Source organism: Phocoena sinus, chromosome 1, assembly GCF_008692025.1.
Source record: "Phocoena sinus isolate mPhoSin1 chromosome 1, mPhoSin1.pri, whole genome shotgun sequence".
Taxonomy (NCBI): domain Eukaryota; kingdom Metazoa; phylum Chordata; class Mammalia; order Artiodactyla; family Phocoenidae; genus Phocoena; species Phocoena sinus.
Window position 1 is genome coordinate 36,369,460 of NC_045763.1, and position 19,593 is coordinate 36,389,052.

The 19,593-nt window shown below is 38.8% G+C and overlaps 1 protein-coding gene across 1 annotated transcript; it reads left to right on the forward strand.

Annotated features, from left to right (window-relative positions):
* The first annotated feature begins 14,472 nt into the window (after positions 1 to 14,472).
* On the forward strand, positions 14,473 to 18,238 carry LOC116756481 (non-histone chromosomal protein HMG-17-like). Its single transcript, XM_032636917.1, has 2 exons — positions 14,473 to 14,483; positions 17,971 to 18,238. The coding sequence occupies exons 1-2, from the start codon at positions 14,473 to 14,475 to the stop codon at positions 18,236 to 18,238; spliced, it is 279 nt and encodes a 92-aa protein (XP_032492808.1).
* Positions 18,239 to 19,593: the final 1,355 nt, after the last annotated feature.

Sequence of the window (19,593 nt, forward strand, 5' to 3'; positions counted from 1 at the left end):
CCATTTTGTGTTTATTTTTGTACATGGTGTGAGGAAATGTTCTAATTTCATTGTTTTACATGTAGTTGCCCAGCTTTCCCAACACCACTTGAAGAGACTGTCTTTTCTCCATATTCTTGCCTCCTTTGTTGTAGATTAATTGACTGTAGGTATGTGGGTTTATTTGTGGGCTCTCTATTCTGTTCCATTGATCTATGTGTCTGCTTTTGTGCCAATAACATAGGAGTGGTGAGAGAGAAATCATTGTCTTGTTCTTGACTTTAGAAGGAAGGCTTTCAGCTTTTCACCATTATGTTGGCTGTGGATTTGTCATAAATGGCCTTTGTTATGTTGAGATATGTTCCCCCTAAACTCACTTTGATGAGAGTTTTTATCGTGGATGGATGTGGAATTTTGTCAAATGCTTTTTCTGTACCTATTGAATGATTATGTGTTTTTTGTCTTTGCTTTTGTTAATGTGGTGTATCACATTGATTGATTTGTGTATGTTGAACCATCCTTGTGACCCTGAAATGAATTCAACTTGATCATGGTGAATGATCCTTTTTATGTACTGTTGGATTCAGTTTGCTAAGATTTTTTTGAAGATTTTTGCATCTATATTCATCAAAGGTATTGGCCCAAAATTTCCTTTTTTGGTAGTGTCTTTGTCTTGTTTTGGTATCAGGGTAATGGTGGCCTCCATAGAATGAATTTGCGAGTGTTCCCACTTAAATTTGGGGGAATAATTTGTGAAGGATAGGTATAAGTTCTTTATATGTTTGGTAGAATTTCCCCAGTGAAGCTGTCTGGTCCTGGACTTTTGTTTGCTGTTTTTTTTTTTTTTTTTTTTTTTAATTACAGATTTTAAGTATTTCACTTCTAGTAATTGGTCTGTTCAAATTATCTGTTTCTTCTTTTTTTTTTTTTTTTTTTGTTTGTGGTATGTGGGCCTCTCACTGTTGTGGCCTTCTCGCATTGTGGAGCACAGGCTCCGGACGCGCAGGCTCAGCGACCATGGTTCACAGGCCTAGCCGCTCCACAGCATGTGGGATCTTCCCGGACCAGAGCACGAACCCATGTCCCCTGCATCGGCAGCGGACTCTCAACCACTGCGCAACCAGGGAAGCTCATCCTTTTATCATTATGTACATGATCCCTCCTTTGTCTTTCTATATGGCCTTTGTTTTAAAGTCAATTTTGTCTCGTGTGGGTATTGCTTTCCTTGCTTTCTTATTGTTCCCATTTGCATGAAATATCTTTTTCCATCCTCCAACTTTCAGTCTGTGTGTGTATTTTGCCCTGAACTGAGTCTCCTGTAGGTGATATATTGTAGGTTCTTGGGGTTTTTTGATCCAATCAGCCACTCTATGTCTTTTGATTGGCGTATTTAGACCATCAACACTTAAAGTAATTATTGATAGGTATGTACTTCTTGCCATTTTAATTCTTGTTTTCCCATTGTTTTTGTAGTTTTTTGTTCTTTTCTTCTTCTTTTTGTTTTTCCTTTTGTGGTTCAATGATTTTCTTTTATAATATGCTTGAGTTCCTTTCTTTTTGGTTTTTGTGAAATTTTTGTATGTTTTTGATTTGCAGTTACCATGGAGTTCAAGTATGTTGACTCATAACTATATCTACTTGCTTTAAACTGACAGTCATTCAAGTTCAAACACATTCTAAAAGATCTACTTTTTTATACTCCACTCCCCACATTTTGTAATTTTGATGTCCTATTTTACATCTTCATGCTGATCTTTTTACTGTTTATTGTAGTTATAATTGCTTTTACAATTTTTGATTGTTTTTTAAACTATGTACTGACTGATTTAAGTGATCTTCAATCCTTTTATATATCTGCCTTTCCTATTGTGATTTTCACTTTCATACAGATTCTTGCTTCTTTTCTACTTAGAAAAGATCCTTCAGTGTTTCTTTTAGGGTAAGTTTAGTATTGCTGAATTCTTTTTTGCTTGTCTGAGAAATTTTTTCTCTCTCCTTTTATTCTAAATGATAATCTTGCTGGGTTATCTACTGTGGTCTTCAAAGGCTGTTTTTATGTGGGAGCATCCCTGTGTAGACTGTGTTCATCCAGCGTCTTTGGTGCAAGGGTTGGTTTTGATATGGACACCAGCCACATATTTTCTCAGGGTGTGCTGGCCACTATCACCTTGATAGGGACTGTGGTTGCTGTTGGAGGGTCTAAACCCTGTGTAGGGTGTGAGGCAGGACTTTCTCTCTGCTCCATGGTTGTTGCCATGCCGTGGGGAGTAAACTACAGCTGTTGGAGTAGAAGCCCTGAGGGTTGGGCTCAATCAGGCTCCATTCCCCTCAAGTGCACGCTCTGCCTCCAAAGAGGGGAGTGCTGAAGACATGAGGCCTGTGTGCTCACAGAGGACTGATGTGTTGCTTGTGTAGGTGTTCGAGGCTCTACTCAGACACAGCCCAAGTTCGAGTCTCTTCACCTGTTGTGTTGTCCCAGATTTAGTGCAAGGCTGTGGCATAGAGTGGGTGGAGCCAGAATATTCGCTAGGCTGGGGCTGGGGTTGGGGCATTGTGTCTGCAGGAATTGACATTGCTGTCCTGCTGCTAGAGATCTGGCCTGCCTCTGTGACAGTCTTCTTCCAGGATATGTCTGCCGCAGATCCAGCAGCAAAGTGTGATATGACGTGGGTGGGCTGTTTGCTTAGCTGGGAAAAGGGGCGGGGGCAGGGACCTAGTACGCTGGTACCTAGCACTGCTTGAGTAAGTGCTGACAATGGCTATTGCCTCCCCACCCGGACCACACTCCAGGCCCCTCAGGGCTGTCTCTGTGTATCTAGTCCAAGTCTTTTCCCAGGGCCCAGTTGGCTCAGATTTTACACCTAGCTGTGGTGTGGAGTGAGTGGGGCCAGGGTGTTTGCCCCACTTGGACTGGGGAGTGTGGCAAGGCAGCAGCCGCCGATGCAAAACTTGCTCTGCCCTGATTGTTAGCAAGCCAGCACCTGTGCCCTCTTTGTGGTTAGAGTCTAGGCTTCTCCAACCCTTCTATCTGTCCCAGTTATTCTCCTAGCAGCCAAAGGGGTTTGCCTCCTTTGTCTAGGACCCCAGGACTGGGACGTCCTGCTCCCAGGATGAGGGTCCACCTGTGTGGACCTTCTCTTCCTTTCAGGGGTGGAGGTCCCAACCTTATACCTTTTTCCTGTCCTACCTGGTTACATGGAAATATTTCTTGCAGCTTTGGTTGTATAAAAGTTCTTCTGCCAGTTTCCAGTTAGTTCTCCATGAGACTTGTTTCATGTGAAGATGTATTTGTGGGGGGAGGTGAGCTCCACATCCTCCTACTCCACCATCTTGATCTCATTCTGATGCTTTCTTAACATGATAAATTGTAGGTACCTTAATTCTAAAATCAGCATCTTACTTAAGGGAGAAACACCAAAGACATTTCCACTAAGTTCAGGAATAAGGCAAGGAAGATCGTTATTTTCATTACTGTTAACATTGGCTAACACCAAAGGCACCAGCCTATGCAATTAGACAAGAGAAATCAATTGGAGGTATGAAAATTGGGAAAACAGTAAAACTATCTTTATTTGCAGATAATATGATATTATTCCTGAAAAACTCTAGATAATAAACAATAAAACCAACTCATTTAGTAAAAGAATTAAGTAAGATAGCAACATAAAAAATTAACAGGAAGATATAAGAAGAGATGGTAAGAATGAAACTGAAACACTAGCCTTTTTAGTCTCCAGCAAGATGGCACATACTTGGCATGTTTGGCACCACTCCTTAATAAATCTGAAGTTGTCCTCAGAAATCTTTTCAAAATAGTTTTCCCTGTAACAATCATGAAGTGAAGGAAGTTAGCATTGGAGAATAAACTTATTTTCTATCTTAAAAAAAATTAAGGGGAATTCCATGGCAGTCTGGTGGTTAGAACTCTGTGCGTCCACCACAGGGGAAATGGGTTTGATACCTGGTCAGGAAAGTAAGATCCCATATGCTGCATGGCTTGTCCCCCCAACCCCCCCCCCCCCCAAAATAAAGAAAAAAATTAACAGGCATAGATGAATAGCCATCAGGTATATAAACAATAATCAGTTAGCAGATATGATGGTAGAGAAAAAAACCCATTTATAATAGTAACAAAGAAAATGACACTTAGGAATAAACTTAGTAAGAAATATACAAAGTCTATATGAGGAAAACTTGAGAACTCTCCTGAAGCATATAAAAGTAGACATAAGCAAATGGAAAGATGTCCCTTACTTTCAGATAGGCTGATTCAACACAATAAAATGTCAGGAATTCCCTGGCGGTCCAGTGGTTAGGACTCTGCACTTTCACTGCTGATGGCCTGGGTTCAGTTCCTGGTTGGGGAACTAAGATCCCACAAGCCACGTGGCATGGCCTAAACAAAACAAACAAGCACAGTAAAATGTCAGTTCTCCTTAAGTTAGTTTATAAATTTAATTATGATCCCCCCAAATGTCAACAGGTTGGTACTAACTTCATATGGGAAAATAAACATGCAAAAACAGACTGAAAAACACTAAAACAGGAAAGGTATGAGGAAGCACTAGCTCTGTCAGTAATTAAAACATAGTCTAAAACCTCTCTAATTAACATAGTGCTGGATTACTTTTGCAGAAAATAAGTGATTTTTTAACAGCTTGGTACTTTATTTTTTGATTGAGATAATTGACATACAGCATTGTGTAATTTAAAGGTGTACATGTTGGTTTGCTGTATTTATATATTGCAATATGATTACTATAGTAGCATTAGCTAACACCTTTATCATGTCTCATATTTATTATTTCTCTTTTGTGTTGAGGATAGTTAAGATTTAGTATCTTAGCAACTTTGAAGTTCATAATACAGTTTTGTTGACTGTAATCACTATGTTCTGTATTAGATCTCCAGAACTTATTTATCTGTTCACCGTAAATTTGTACCCTTAACATCTCCCTAATTCCCCCAGCCCCTGCTAGCCACTATCCTATTCCCTGTTTTTACAAGTTCTGTTTTTTTTTTTTTTTTTTTTGTGATTTTTTTTTTTTTTTTTTTTGTGTTACGCGGGCCTCTCACTGCCGTGGCCTCTCCCGTTGCGGAGCACAGGCTCCCGACGCGCAGGCCCAGCGGCCATGGCTCACGGGCCCAGCCGCTCCGCGGCATGTGGGATCTTCCCAGACCGGGGCACGAACCCACGTCCTCTGCATCGGCAGGCGGACTCCCAACCACTGCGCCACCAGGGAAGCCCACAAGTTCTGTTTTTTAAGATTCCACATATAACTGAGATCTTACAGTATTTGTCTTTCTCTGTCTGACTTATTTCACTCAGCATAATGCCATCAAGGTCCATCCATTTTGTCCCAAATGGTAGGATTTCCTTCTTTCTCATGGCTGACTAATGTTCCATTGTATATCTATACCACATCTTCTTTATCTATTCATTTGTTGACAGACATTTAGACTATTTCCATGTTTTGACTACTGTGAATAATGCTGTAGAAAATATGGGTGTATAGATATCCCTTCAAGATACTGATTTCAATTCCTTCAGATATATACCCAGGAGTGGGATTGCTGGACCATTTGGTAGTTCAATTTTTAATTTCTTGAGGAACCTCCATACTGTTATCCATAATGGTTGTACCAATTTACATGCCCACCAATAGTGTATAAATGTTCCCTTTTCTCCATGTCCTCACCAACTTTTGTTATCTCTGGTCTGTTTGATAAAAGGCTTCCTAACAGGTGTGAGGAGATATCTCATTGATTTGATCTGATGACTATTAGTGATGCTGATGATTGATCCCTGATGATGAGTGATGCTGAGCACCTTTTCATATACCTATTGGCCATTTGTATGTCCTCTTTGAAAAAATGTCTATTCAGATCCTTTGCCTATTTAAAAAATGGATTGTTTTCTTTTTTTGCTATTGAGCTGTATGAGTTCTTTACATATAGTTCTATATATATATATATATAATATAGTATAGTTCTAATATTTTGGATATTAGTCCCTTATGAGATATATGATTTGCAAATATTTTCTCCCATTCTGTAGGTTTTTTCAATTTACTGATTGTTTCCTTTGCTGTGCAGAAACTCTTTAATGTAGTCTCACCTGTTTATTTTAGTTTTTGTTGCCTATGCTGTTGGTGACTTATCCAAGAAATCAGCAATGAGTAATTTTAAAAATCAATAAGATATGTAATTCTTTGACTTATTTTGTATGTGTCTTTCCTAGTGACATTCCTGTGATTTCAAAATATGGGTTTGAGAACCTGACAAGATAGCTTTAGCTTATGTAGCTTATTTGCTTGAGCAAATCATTTCTGAATTTTAGTTGTGATAGATAAACCAGAGTTTTATGTGAAATGTCGTAGCATCTGGAGATGTTGAAGTACCACATATAGATGAAATTAATGCAGAGCAACTCCAGTAGATTATTGAGGTAGTCACAGTTCTACCTGTGTGTGCCAAGCATAATTCTTTAAAAGAACAGGCAAAAATCATGTTATCAAAATTTCCAGCTGCCTTGGTAGCCATGTGCAAGTCCTTGTATTAAGTCATTTGTACTATTCTTTGAAAGTATCAAAACACTTAAAAACCATAGCCCGCCCATGAGTGACAGTAGGGCACTCACAATATTGGGAGAATTTAGCAAGTCAAGTTGTAAAGAAGACATAAAAGACATTGGCAAACAGGACTGGTTAAGTCTACGAGTTTTCTTTTGAAACCTTTTGTAATCAAAATGAAGAATAAAAAATTGTTATTAAGGCAGTGTGTGTGTATGTATGTGTATTCTTTTTTAATTTTATTTTCTAACATTTCTCTCTTTCTAATATGTATATATATATATATGTTAGATATGCTGTTATTTGAAAGAATGACTAGTTTGCACTGAAGAACTCTGTCACTGCATTGAGTGAGTCTTTCAGTGGTCACTACTTTCCAACCGTTTTCCTCCAATCATTTTTAAATGTTTCCTTTTTTTTTGGTCATGCGGCTACCACGGATTGAACCTGGGTCCCTTGCAGTGGAAACACTGAATCCTAACCACTGGACCACCAGGGAATTTCCTTAAAATGGTTTTTTAATAATGAAATGTTTGAGGGAATTTCCTGGCATTCCAGTGGTTAGGACTCCGAGCTTCCACTGCCAAGGGTGTGGGTACGATCCCTGGTTGGGGAACTAAGATCCCGCAAGCCACAGGTTGCGACCAAAAATTTTTTTTAAATGAAATGTTTGATAGATTTAAGTTGGAAATTGCTATTTTAATTTTGTAAAAACAATTTACTACATATGAAATTTTATATACACTTTCATCTAAAGTGAAATGAAAGTGAATCAGAGAAGAAATATTGGTTTAAGTGATAGTTATTGTTAACATCTTTTAAAGAAGTATATACATTTTTTTTCTGAAAAAGAATTGAAGAAAATAAGACCAAAACCTGTTAGAAATACGAGCAAAACACACAAAAAGACAATTCACAAAAAATATTAACATGCCCTTAAACATACGAAAAGATATTCAACCTTACTCATAATAACAGAAAATGCAAAGTAAACCTACTCTGAGATACCATTTCTCACCCATCAGACTGGTAAAAATTAAAACTCATGACACGTTTCTGTTGGTGAGGCTGTAGGGGAACAGACATCCTTATACACTGCTGACGGAAATGCAAATTGGTACAGCCCTACAGAGGGGAATTTGGCAATATCTATCAAAACTGCATATGCATTTATCTCTTGACCCATTTATCTCACTTACAGAAGATATGCCTCAAACAATACAAAGATACTTATGGACTAGTTTATTCATTGCAGGATTGTTTGTAATTGCAAAATATTGAAAGCACCATAAATGCCATACAGGAAAGTGATTGAATAAATTATGGTACATCCACACACACGAGTACTATGCTACTGTAAGAAAGAATGTATATGAACAGATGCAGAATAATTTCCAGAATATACTGTTAAGAGGAAAAAGCAAAGTGCAAAAGAGTATCTACAGTATACTACCTTTTGTGTAAGAAAGAATGAAAACAAGAAAATGTGCATGCATCTGTTTATTTGTGTGAAAGAAGCACATAGCATGGAAGGAACAGAAATAAATGAGACTGGTGACCGACACTGGGTGGGTAGGATGGGGTGGAAAGAATGTGGGGATGGAAGTAGGGTACAGAGAATGGGAAAGGGGAGAGATGCTTTGCCGAGTGGGTCTGTTAGTAGAGTTCTGAGTTTTGGAATCATCCTAATGTTTTATACACTAAAAACAGAAACAAACAAACAAAAAACCAGAAATAGGGGAAACCTACAATGGAATACAAAGAAACAAATGAAACTAAATGCATTTTAAATGAAAAACATAACCACACTGAAGAAGAAAAATAGAGCTAATTCAGATGGCTTTTGAACACAGAATTATATGTACAAACTCTCCAGTCAAAGAAAAACAGAAATATGGAGTTCTGTTTAATATTGAGATCTGGTTTGGTTTTTTGCAATGGTATGGGTTAGAGTATTTGAAACTTTTCTTTCTGTGTATTCCAGGATTGAATATATAAGCCAGGTTTCTCACTGTTGGAGAAGGAAGTTACAAATGTGAAAAGAAGAAAGGCTAGAATGAACCCTGTGTTATTGGATTAAAGTTGGAAGTGTTAATATGAATTCATGGTTTGGACATGTGTGTGTATGTATATATGTATATACATATTTCTTAGCTTGGTCCACTAAGAGTGTCTAAAAACAGTAACACCTCAGTAGCAAGGAGCTCCTCTAGTGTTTAGATCTTGCTTTAGATCCACACTAAGAGAAACCAACACTTGAAGGCTGGGGTTGGGAAAACACACATGAACTTGGGCAATCTTTTTGTGGCAGAAATTAAGAAAGTACTTAAGGAAGGACGGTGACATGTCAAAAGGACACAGGAGCTAGATTAAAGTGGCTCCCTCTGGCCAAATATGGGACATTTCAAGCATCAAAATAAGTGAGAATATGGATTAGAATGCATTGAGTAAAACAGGAATCCATGAGTTGATACTGTTATACATAAATAAATAAACAAAGGAGAAGGAGAAACTATTCCTTTCAGTAGAATGCCAACTAATAAATGTAGAAGGATGGTTTAATTAGGAATTACTATCTGGCAACCATAATAGTAATAATTGATTCAGGCAAGAATCCTCAAAAGATACTAAAACTAATGGGTAAACTTAACAGAGTCTCAAAGATTCTCCCCACAAAGTACTGATTGATCGTGAAAGGAAAAACTGTAACTTTAACCTCCAAGTATTTTGGAATTCTCCAGCTATCTTTCTGTTATTGATTTCTAGCTTAAATCCATTGCTGTCTGAGAGCAGACATTGTATGATCTCTAGTCTCTTACATTTGTTAGGGTGTGTTTTATGGCCCAGAACGTAGTCTGTCTTATTCCATGTGAGCTTATGAAAAATGTGTTTTGTGTTATTGTTGGATGAAATAGTCTATAGATGTCAATTACATGCAGTTGATTGATGGTGCTATAGAGTTCACCTATGTCCTTACTGATTTGCCTGATGGATCTGTCCATTTCTAATGGAGGAGTATTGAAGTCTTCAACTATAAAAGTGGATTCATTTATTTCAAACATTGTAGTTCTATCAGTTTTGACTCACATTTTTCTTTTTTTTTGCGGTACGCGGGCCTCTCACTGTTGTGGCCTCTCCCGCTGCGGAGCACAGGCTCCGGACGCGCAGGCTCAGCGGCCATGGCTCACGGGCCCAGCCGCTCCGCGGCATGTGGGATCTTCCCGGACCGGGGCACGAAATCATGTCCCCTGCATCAGCAGGCGGACTCTCAACCACTGCGTCACCAGGGAAGCCCCTGACTCACATATTTTGATGCTCTGTTGTTAGGTGCCTACGCAAGAAGGACTGTTACGTCTTCATGGAGAACTGACCCTTTTATCGTTATGTAATGCCCCTCTTTATGCCTGATAATTTTCCTTGCTTGGAAGTTTGCTATGTCTTAAATTAATACAACTACTCCAGCTTCCTTTTGATTAGTGTTAGCATGGTATGTCTTCCTCTACACCTTTACTTTTAATCTATATGTGTCTTTATATTTAGAGTGGGTTTCTTAATCCCATCCAGTTGGGAAAATCAAGTTGGAGTATGGAACATAACTTCTGATCTCCTTCAAGTGCCTTCATACTCCTTCTCTCTTGCTAAAATGAAAGTATTTTATACTAAGAAAAATTAAAGTGGGTTTCTTGTAGAAACATATAATTATGTTCTTTTATCTATGCTGACAATCTCTATCTCTTAATTGGTGTATTTAGACCATTGAAATTTAAAATGATTATTGATATAGTTGGATTAATATCTACCATATTTATTACTATTTTCTATTTGTTGCCCTTGTTCTTTGTTCCTGTTTTTGCCTTCTCCTCTTTTTCTGCCTTTTGTGGTTTTGTTGAGCATTTAATATGATTTCATTTTCTCTTTCTTAGCATATCAATAAAAATATTTTTAGCATATCAATAAAATTATATTTTTTATCTTTATAGTGAAGAAATATGTGGTGAAAGTTAATATCATCAGTAAAAGGACACCAGATATCATACATCTTCTGATACAATGCACTGAGAAGGGCACATCACTTACCCTGTTTTCCTGCCAAAAAATGCATAACCTTAATTAGTCATGAGGAAACATCATAACAAACCCAAATTAAAAGACATTTCAAAATGTACTCTTCAAAAATGTCAAGATCATAAAGGACAAGGAACGACTGAAGAATTGTTCCAGAATAAAGAATTGAGACATGACAACTGAATGTAACTCATGGTCCTAGATTTTCTGTGCTTATAATGAATGTTATTAGTATAATTGGCAAAGAATAAAGCCATTTAGTATTGTATCAGTATTAATTTCCTGATTATGATACTTATATTGCAGTTATAAAATGAATGAACTACAACACCACAAATGAATCTTGTCCCCTGAGTGCATGAAGCAAGATACAAATGATATCATTTGTATAAAGTTCAAAAAAACAAGCCAAAATAACTATATTGTTTAGAGACATATATATGGGATAAAACTACAAAGAAAAATAAACAAGTAATTAACATAAAGTTCAGGATCATAGTTACCTCTAGGGATAGAAAGGGGCATGTGATCTGGAGGGAAGTCTTGTATGGGTGAGAGGCTGCCTTTGGGGTGCTAGCTAAGTTCTATTTTTTGATCTGGGTGGTGGTTAAATGGATGTTCACATTAGAATTAGTCATTGTACATCAAAAAGACAACAAATAAGAGAAAAGGGAACCCTCATGCACTGTTTGTGGGAAAGTAAATTGGTGGTTGCCCTAGGGAAAACAGTATGGAGGTTCCTCAAAAAATTAAGAATAGAATTACCATATGATCCAGCAATTCCACTTCTGAGTATTTACCCAAAGAAAACAAAAACACTAATTCAAAAAGATACATACAGGGCTTCCCTGGTGGCGCAGTGGTTGAGAGTCCGCCTGCCGATGCAGGGGACACGGGTTCGTGCCCCGGTCCGGGAAAATCCCACATGCTGTGGAGCAGCTGGGCCCGTGAACCATGGCCGCTGAGCCTGCGCGTCCGGAGCCTGTGCTCCGCAGCGGGAGAGGCCACAACAGTGAGAGGCCCGCGAACTGCAAAAAACAAACAAAAAAAGATACATACAAACCAATGTTCATTGCACCATTATTTACAATAGCCAAGATGTGGAAGCAACCTAAGTGCCCATCAATAGATGAATGGCTAAAGAAGATGTGGTATATATATACAATGGAATATTAGCCATAAAAAATGAAATCTTGCCATTTGTGACAACATGGATGTATCTAGAGGATATTATGCTAAGTGAAATAAGTCAGACAGAGAAGGAGAAATAACACATGATCTCACTTATATGTGGAATCTAAAAAACAAGCAAACAAAACAAAACGAAAGCAGACTCATAGATACAAAGAAATGGCTGGTTGCCAGAGGGGAGGGGTGGAGTGGGGGAGAAATAGATGAAGGGGATTAAGAAATACAAACCTTCAGTTAGAAAATAAATAAGCCACAGGGATGTAATAAACAGCATAAGGAATATGGTCAATAATATTGTAATAACTTTGTATGGGGACAGATGGTAACTAGACTTATCCTGGTGACCATTTAATAATGTACAAAAATGTCAAATCACTATGTAGTACATCTGAAACAAATATAATATTGTATGTCAACAATATCTCTATTTTAAAACATGCTGAAAGACTACAAAAATGCATTTTGATTACAAAAAAGAATTAGTTGTACTTTACATTTATATTTTATGCACTTTAACATGTGTTATATTTCACAATGAAAGAGTTCTTAAAATAAATAGTGCTTTTATAAGGGATTAAAAAAACCCCACAAAGCACAATGTCAAATTTTCATGACAGCAGTCTCCTGGTGTCCTTTCCTGAATTTGGCAGACAGGATTGCCAGAGGAAAGGCATTGATAGGGGGTGGGGCGACAAAAGCAGTAGTGTGACCTGGCAAAGGTAAAGGGCCATGGCATCAGCTAGAGCAGCGGTCCACAACATTTTGGCACCAGGGACTGGTTTCGTGGAAGACAATTTTTCCGTGGATGGGGGTGGGAGTGGGGGTGGTTCATGCAGTAATGCGAGCGATGGGGAGCGATGGGGAGCGGCAGATGAATCTTCGCTCGCTCATCCGCCTCTCACCTCCTGCAGTGCGGCTGGTGGAGGGGGGGAGCAGTTGCGGACCCCTGAGCTAGAGCACTTAAACTTTAGTGTGCTCACAGACCCCTGGGCATCTTGCTAAAATTCAGACTCTGAATCTGTAGGTCCGGGGATTCTGCATTTCTTAGTTATATATTTATTTATTTTTGGCTGCATTGGATCATGGTGCTGTACATGGGCTTTCTCTAGTTACGGTGAGCAGTGGCTACTCTTCGTTACGGTGCGCGGGCTTCTCACTGCAATGGCTTCTCTTGTTGTGGAGCACGGGCTCTAGGCGCACAGGCTTCTGTAGTTGTGGCACATGGGCTCAGTAGTTGTGGTGCACAGGCTTAGTTGCTCCACAGCATGTGGGATCTTACCCGGGCTCGAACCCTTGTCTGCTGCATTGGCAGGCGGATTCTTAACTACCGTGCCACCAGGGAAGTCCATGGGATTCTGCATTTCTAAGAAGCTCCCGGGTAACACCCATGCTGCTGGGTTCACAAACCACGTTCTGAGTAGCATTTCTACATGGAAAGTCAGTATAAGATTTTTAAAGAACAGTACATTTTTGGGGTGGGGGCAGAGCGGGTGGCTACAGCAAAAGGTAAGGCATATACAGAGCATAAAGGACCACAGAAAATTTTACTCCTCCAGAGGTGAAAAATTCCTGTTTTTCCACAATGGTCTACAATTATGCATCACACCAAGTAGAATAAGGAATAAATACAACAGATTCATGAGCAGCAAAGGAATAAGCTGGGACAAGAGCAATAAGTTCATCCTCTTGTGTGCAGTATGTGAAAGGCAGAGGGACCCTCTTTACATCCTCCTGCTGAAACCGGAACTTCCTGAGGGGAACTTTCCTTGAGAATCTCACGAACCTGTTGGTATTTTAGGAGGGGTTAGCATAGAGTGGTGTTAGCTTTAATAACTGCAAAGCCATCATGAGCTTCTCTCTTTGTTGGAATTGGAAATAGGCTGGATTTAACAACGGCAATAATCTTATGACCAGAAGAAGTGACATTTCATATCCGTTTTGCTGGGTGCTAGTGAATATCACTGTTTGTTTTCACAGGATGTGAAAGAGCTGCTGTAGGAGGAATGCTCCATCAGTGCTAACCAAACAGAAGTCAGATGGCAGATTGACTGTCACTGGTGAGTTCCATCCCACATCCAAGGAAGACACGATTCTAATCTTATACAAATGTTTCCAGAGAACTAATGAAGAGGGAACCCTTTCCATGTGATTTTATGAGGCCATCATAATCTTGATGCCAAAACCTGACAAGGACACTTTCCAATTTTAGTATATGTGCTGCTGAAGCGAGCACGACAAGGACACTTTGAGGAAGGAAGATTATAGGCTGGCCAATCTCACCCCTAAATATAAATACAAAAATCTTAAACATAGCATTAGCACACTATGTCATTGGTCTCAATTATTTGTTGCCCCATCCTATGGGAGAATTATACTTCTAATTCTCTATGGGCATCAGGCGTGGTCAAAGGACTTGCTTAAGCCAATAAAATGTGAGCAAAAGTGACCCACGCCCTTTTCAAGCAGAGGCTTTAGGAGCCATTGTGTGGTTCTACCATTGATCCTTCTGTGATACGAGTAGGGTGTCCAAGATAAGGACTGCTCTACCCTTTTGGGTTCCAGAATGAAGAAAATGTGAATACCGCAGCCAAAATTTAACCTGAGCATGAAACAAACCCTGTTGCTCCAAACCACTAAGATCTGCGCATTGTTTGTTACTGCAGAAATGGCGAAAGTGTAAGAGGATCAGCTGCTTAGCCTGGCGGTCATTGGTCTGGTTGATGGTGTCATTGATGGGCCATTTGCTGCTTCTGGGTAATATAAACAAAAGAACTATGCACAGGTATAAATAGCAGTCTAAAAAGGCTGGCAAATCTTTGTTCACATATGCGCAGTCTCAGATGACACAAGCAAAGACAGGGAAAAGGAAGTAGTGATCGATATTGACGTGACAAAGTAGGAAATCAAATTATGACATTAATGGACACTCCAGGCCATAAGGATTTCACCCCAGATATAATTAGAGGAGCTGTCCAGGCTGAGGTAGCTGAGATGTGGATACTGGCAGGAAAGGAGTTTGAAAATGGATCATGACCTCCCGATTCATTCCTTAAAGAAACACAGATCCATCTACCCCAAAGAATCTGTTCAAGCTTGCACTCAGCAAAGGGCTCAACTCATCTTTAGTAATGAGACTCCTACCCCTAATGGATTTCCTGTGCTGTTATACTGTTAAGCTCTAAGTGCAGCTGTCATTATTTAAAGATTGAGTAATGTCTTTAAAAAAAATACTGATGATGCCACAAAGGAAAAAGAAAACTGATTTGTTAACTAATAGCCAGATGCTACAGATATAGACTCTATGTTTTTTGTTTTGTTTATAATTAGGGTAAAACATAACATAAAATTTACCATCTTCATTTTTTTTTTTTTTTTTTTTTTTTTGTGGTACGCGGGCTTCTCCCTGTTGTGGCCTCTCCTGTTGAGGAGCACAGACTCCGGACGCGCAGGCTCAGCGGGCATGGCCCATGGGCCCAGCCGCTCCGCGACATGTGAGATCCCCCCGGACCGGGGCACGAACCCACGTCCCCTGCATCAGCAGGCGGACTCTCAACCACTGCGCCACCAGGGAAGCCCCATCTTCGTTATTTTTAAGTGTACAGTTCAGTAGTGTTAAGTATATTCACATTGTTGTGCAACCAGAACTTTTTCATCTCGCAAAACTGAAACTCTATACTCATAAAACAACAACTCCCCGTTTCTTCTTCCCATCCAGCCCCTGGCAACCAGCATTCTACTTTCTGTCTCTATGGATTTGACTACTATGGGTGCCTCATAGAAGTGAAACCATGCACTCTTTGTCTATTTGTGACTAGTTTATTTCACTAGAATAATGTCTTCAAGTTTCACCCATGTTACAGCACATGTCAGACTTTCCTTCCTTTTAAAATTTAGTTTAATATTTTCCCCTTTATTGAGATATAATGGACATATAGCACTGAATAGGTGTAAGGTGTACAGCATAATGACTTGACATACATATACTGTGAAATGATTACCACAATAAGTTAACATCCACTACCTCATATAGTTACCAAAAAAATTTTTTTCCTTGTGATGAGAACTTTTAGGATCTAGTTTCTTAGCAACTTTCAAATATGCCATACAACAGCATTAACTATAGTCACCATGTTGTACATTACATGCGCAGTACTCATTTAACTTATAACTGGAATTTGTACCTTTTGACCACCTTCATTCAATTCTCCCACCCTTTTCCTTCCTTTCTAAGGCTGAACAATAGTCCACGCTATGTATATACCACATTTTATTTATCCCTTCACAGACTCAAAACTTTTGAGATATACAAAGTCTTTCAAAAGCTAGAGAGATACAGGCTGTTTCAGTGTCTGTGTAACAGCTGCTGGGTGTGGTTGCTGGATATAAGAATGAGAGGTCAGGATTTCTGCCAATTCACCTAAATGCCCAGAAGGTTTAATCTCTGCTTTCAAAAATTCTGTTTACTTAAGCTAAAGAAACAATGTGCACTTGAGATTTTTTTTTAATTAGAGAGGAAAAAAGCTATGAGAATTACTAGAAATTATTAATAACTATTCTTTTAGAAAATTAAAAAGTGCTAACAGATAAAGGAGAGGTAAGATTGCCCTTTCTGCTCAAAAATTGGATTTTCCTATGAAATTTTAGTAAGTGGGATTAAGTTGTTGAGATTTATGGAAACTCTGCCAAATATGTATTAAAAGACATTGCATCAAGGTGAAATAAGCTCTATTTCCAACCAAACTGTAAATGGTTCCAGTTTTCTCTTTTGATTTGCAATTTTACTACATACTTTTAAAGGAAACAACTAAAGTGGATTTAATTGTTAAAGCAGTGGAACATTGACCTGTACCCTTTTGTTCAGGTAACTGTAGGAGAAGACTGGCTGGAGGTTTCAGAAAAGAGATTTTGGTGTTGAATGTAAGAGAGTTCCTCTTCTAACATGTACATTAAAAAAAATTAATCTGAAATTTGTGGAAGCTGTTCCAGTAGTAACCAAGATTTAGAATTTCAGATGTGCAAATTCAACTAATAAAATACCTTTAGTTTGAACATTCAAAATGTCAATCAACTTGATTCACCACATTCACAAATCATAAGAGAAAAATCATATGACTGTTTCAATAGACATAGAAAAAGCATTTGATAACATTTAATATCTATTCCCCAAAACTCCTAACAAACTAAGAATAGAATGACATTTCCTTAGTCTGATAAAAGCTGTTTACAAAAACCCTGGAGCAAGCAACAAAGCTTTCCTTTTGAGATTGGAACAAGACACGAATGCCTGCAATCATCGCTTCTATTCAATGTTGTCCTTGAGGTCAAAGCCTGTGATGTATGAAAAGGAAAAAAATTAAAATATAAAGGACTGGAAAGGAAGAAACAAAACTGGCATTATTTGCCGATCCTATGATTATATGTATTTAAAAACCTTAAGTAATGTAAAGATAAATAATTAAAACTTAGCACAGTTGCTAGATATAAAACCAACACTAAAAAATCAGTTGTAGGGCTTCCCTGGTGGCGCAGTGGTTGAGAGTCCGCCTGCCGATGCGGGGGACACGGGTTCATGCCCTGGTCCAGGAAGATCCCACATGCCGCGGAGCGGCTGGGCCCGTGAGCCATGGCCGCTGAGCCTGTGTGTCCGGAGCCTGTGCTCTGCAACGGGAGAGGCCACAACAGTGAGAGGCCCGCGTACAGAAAAAAAAAAAAAAAAACACAAAAAAACCCAAAATCAATTGTATTTCTATATACATTCCTGTAAGAAAGCAAAAATTGAAATTTAAAAAAAAATTCACAATGGCATAAAAAAAAATGAAGTCCTAGAAACAAGTCTACCAAAATATGTGCAAGACCTCTTCAGGGAAAATGATAAAACTTTAATGAGAGACATTATAGAAGATCTAAATAGATGGAAAGATATGTTTATGTATTGGAAGAGTAACATATTTAGTTTCTTCAGATAGATTTATAGATTCAATGCAATACCAAAGAAAATGCCAGCATGACAATAATGTCATAAAATATTTGTGGGAATGTAAATGGTTAAGAATTACCAATTACCGGAGCAGTGAAGAAGAGAGGCCAAAGTGACCCCTGGACTGACCAAAGCTGGTGCACCACTGCATCCCTGTGTCCAGAGCCTATGTCCCATCTCAACCAGGCCCAAGAGAAAGTCTAAAGCGGATGCTAGAGATAAAGCCAAGGTGAAGGACAAACCACAGAGAAGATCTGCAAGGTTATCTGCTAAACCTGTTCCTCCAAAGCCAGAGTCCAAGCCTAAAAAGGCCCCTGCAAAGAAGAGAGAGAAGGTACCCAAAGGGGAAAAAGGGAAAGCTGATATTGGTAAGGATGGGAATAACCCTGCAGAAAATGGAGATCCCAAAACAGACCAGGCACAGAAAGCTGAAGGTGCTGGAGATACCAAGTAAAGTGAGTGCATTTTTGATAACTGTGTACTTCTGGTGAGTGTACACTTTGAAATACTATTTTTGAAAATCAAGTTTTATAAAAATGCAAAAAAGAATTACCAATTACCTCCTGAAAAAAACCGAGACAGTAGGACTCACACTACTAGGGAGTAGTATTTATTACAAACTATCATAATTAAAATAGTGTGGTATTACCAATGTTCATAGCAGCATTATTTACAATTGCCAAGATATGGAAGCAATCTAAGTCTCCATCAGTAGATGAATGGATAAAGATGTGGTATATATACAATGGAATACTACTCAGCCATAAAAAAGAAAGAAATTTTTTCCATTTGCAGCAACATGAATGGACTTGGAGGGCATTATGCTAAGTGAAATAAGTCAGACAGAGAAAGACAAATACTGTATGATATCACTTATATGCAGAATCTAAAAATACAGCAAAAATATAACAAAAAAGAGGCAGACTCACAGATGTAGAGGACAAACTGGTGATTGCCAATGGGGAGACAGGGAGGGGCAATATAGTGGTGGCGGAGTGGGAGGTACAAATTATTGGGTGTAAGATAGGCTACAAGAATGTATTGTACAACACAGGGAATATAGCCAAAATTTTGTAATAACTGTAAATGGGGTGTAACCTTTCAAAATTGTCTAAAAAATAAGAAGCAATTTTTAAAAAGATAGTGTGGTATTAGTGTAGAAACTGGCCAGTGGAAAAGTATGGGTTTGGACAAAGGAAGCCCGTACCTACCTGTTATCCAAGAGGACTATCCAGCCCTGGGTACCTCCTCATATAGACCACTACCTTCCATGGAAATGTTATTCTTTAAAGTCTGGAGCCAAAGTCTCCTTCAAGAAGTATGGCAAGGGCTGGAATAAATGGCCGTAATGAGAGCAGGAAGACTGCCTCAGGCTACAAGCATCTGGGGACATTCTTCTACAAGATTTTGTAACTTAGTTTATTCAAGGAGCACATTCAAATAGAGTCAATATAGAGCCTCCACCATCCATGACTGTACCTCATAAGAATATACCTTCTTCTGATACTTCTCAGTTCATACTGGGAAAAACTACTCACATCTGTACCTGGAGGAGAGAACAATTTCTCAGTTAAATTTGGTCTGACTCTCTCTTAGCTCGATCAATTCAATGACAATGGTTATAAAAAGATGTTGAAATGGACTTTTTCCTGTTATTCTAGAAGGTCCATTAGGACCAAAGCTGAGAACAAGGCAGCATCAGGTGTTCTGATAATTAAGGGCTGGCCACCCCTTTGAGGACTTAAGAGATAACCCACTAGCTCTGCTACCCCTAACCACCATTCCAAAACCCCCTCTCAAAGAAAGCCG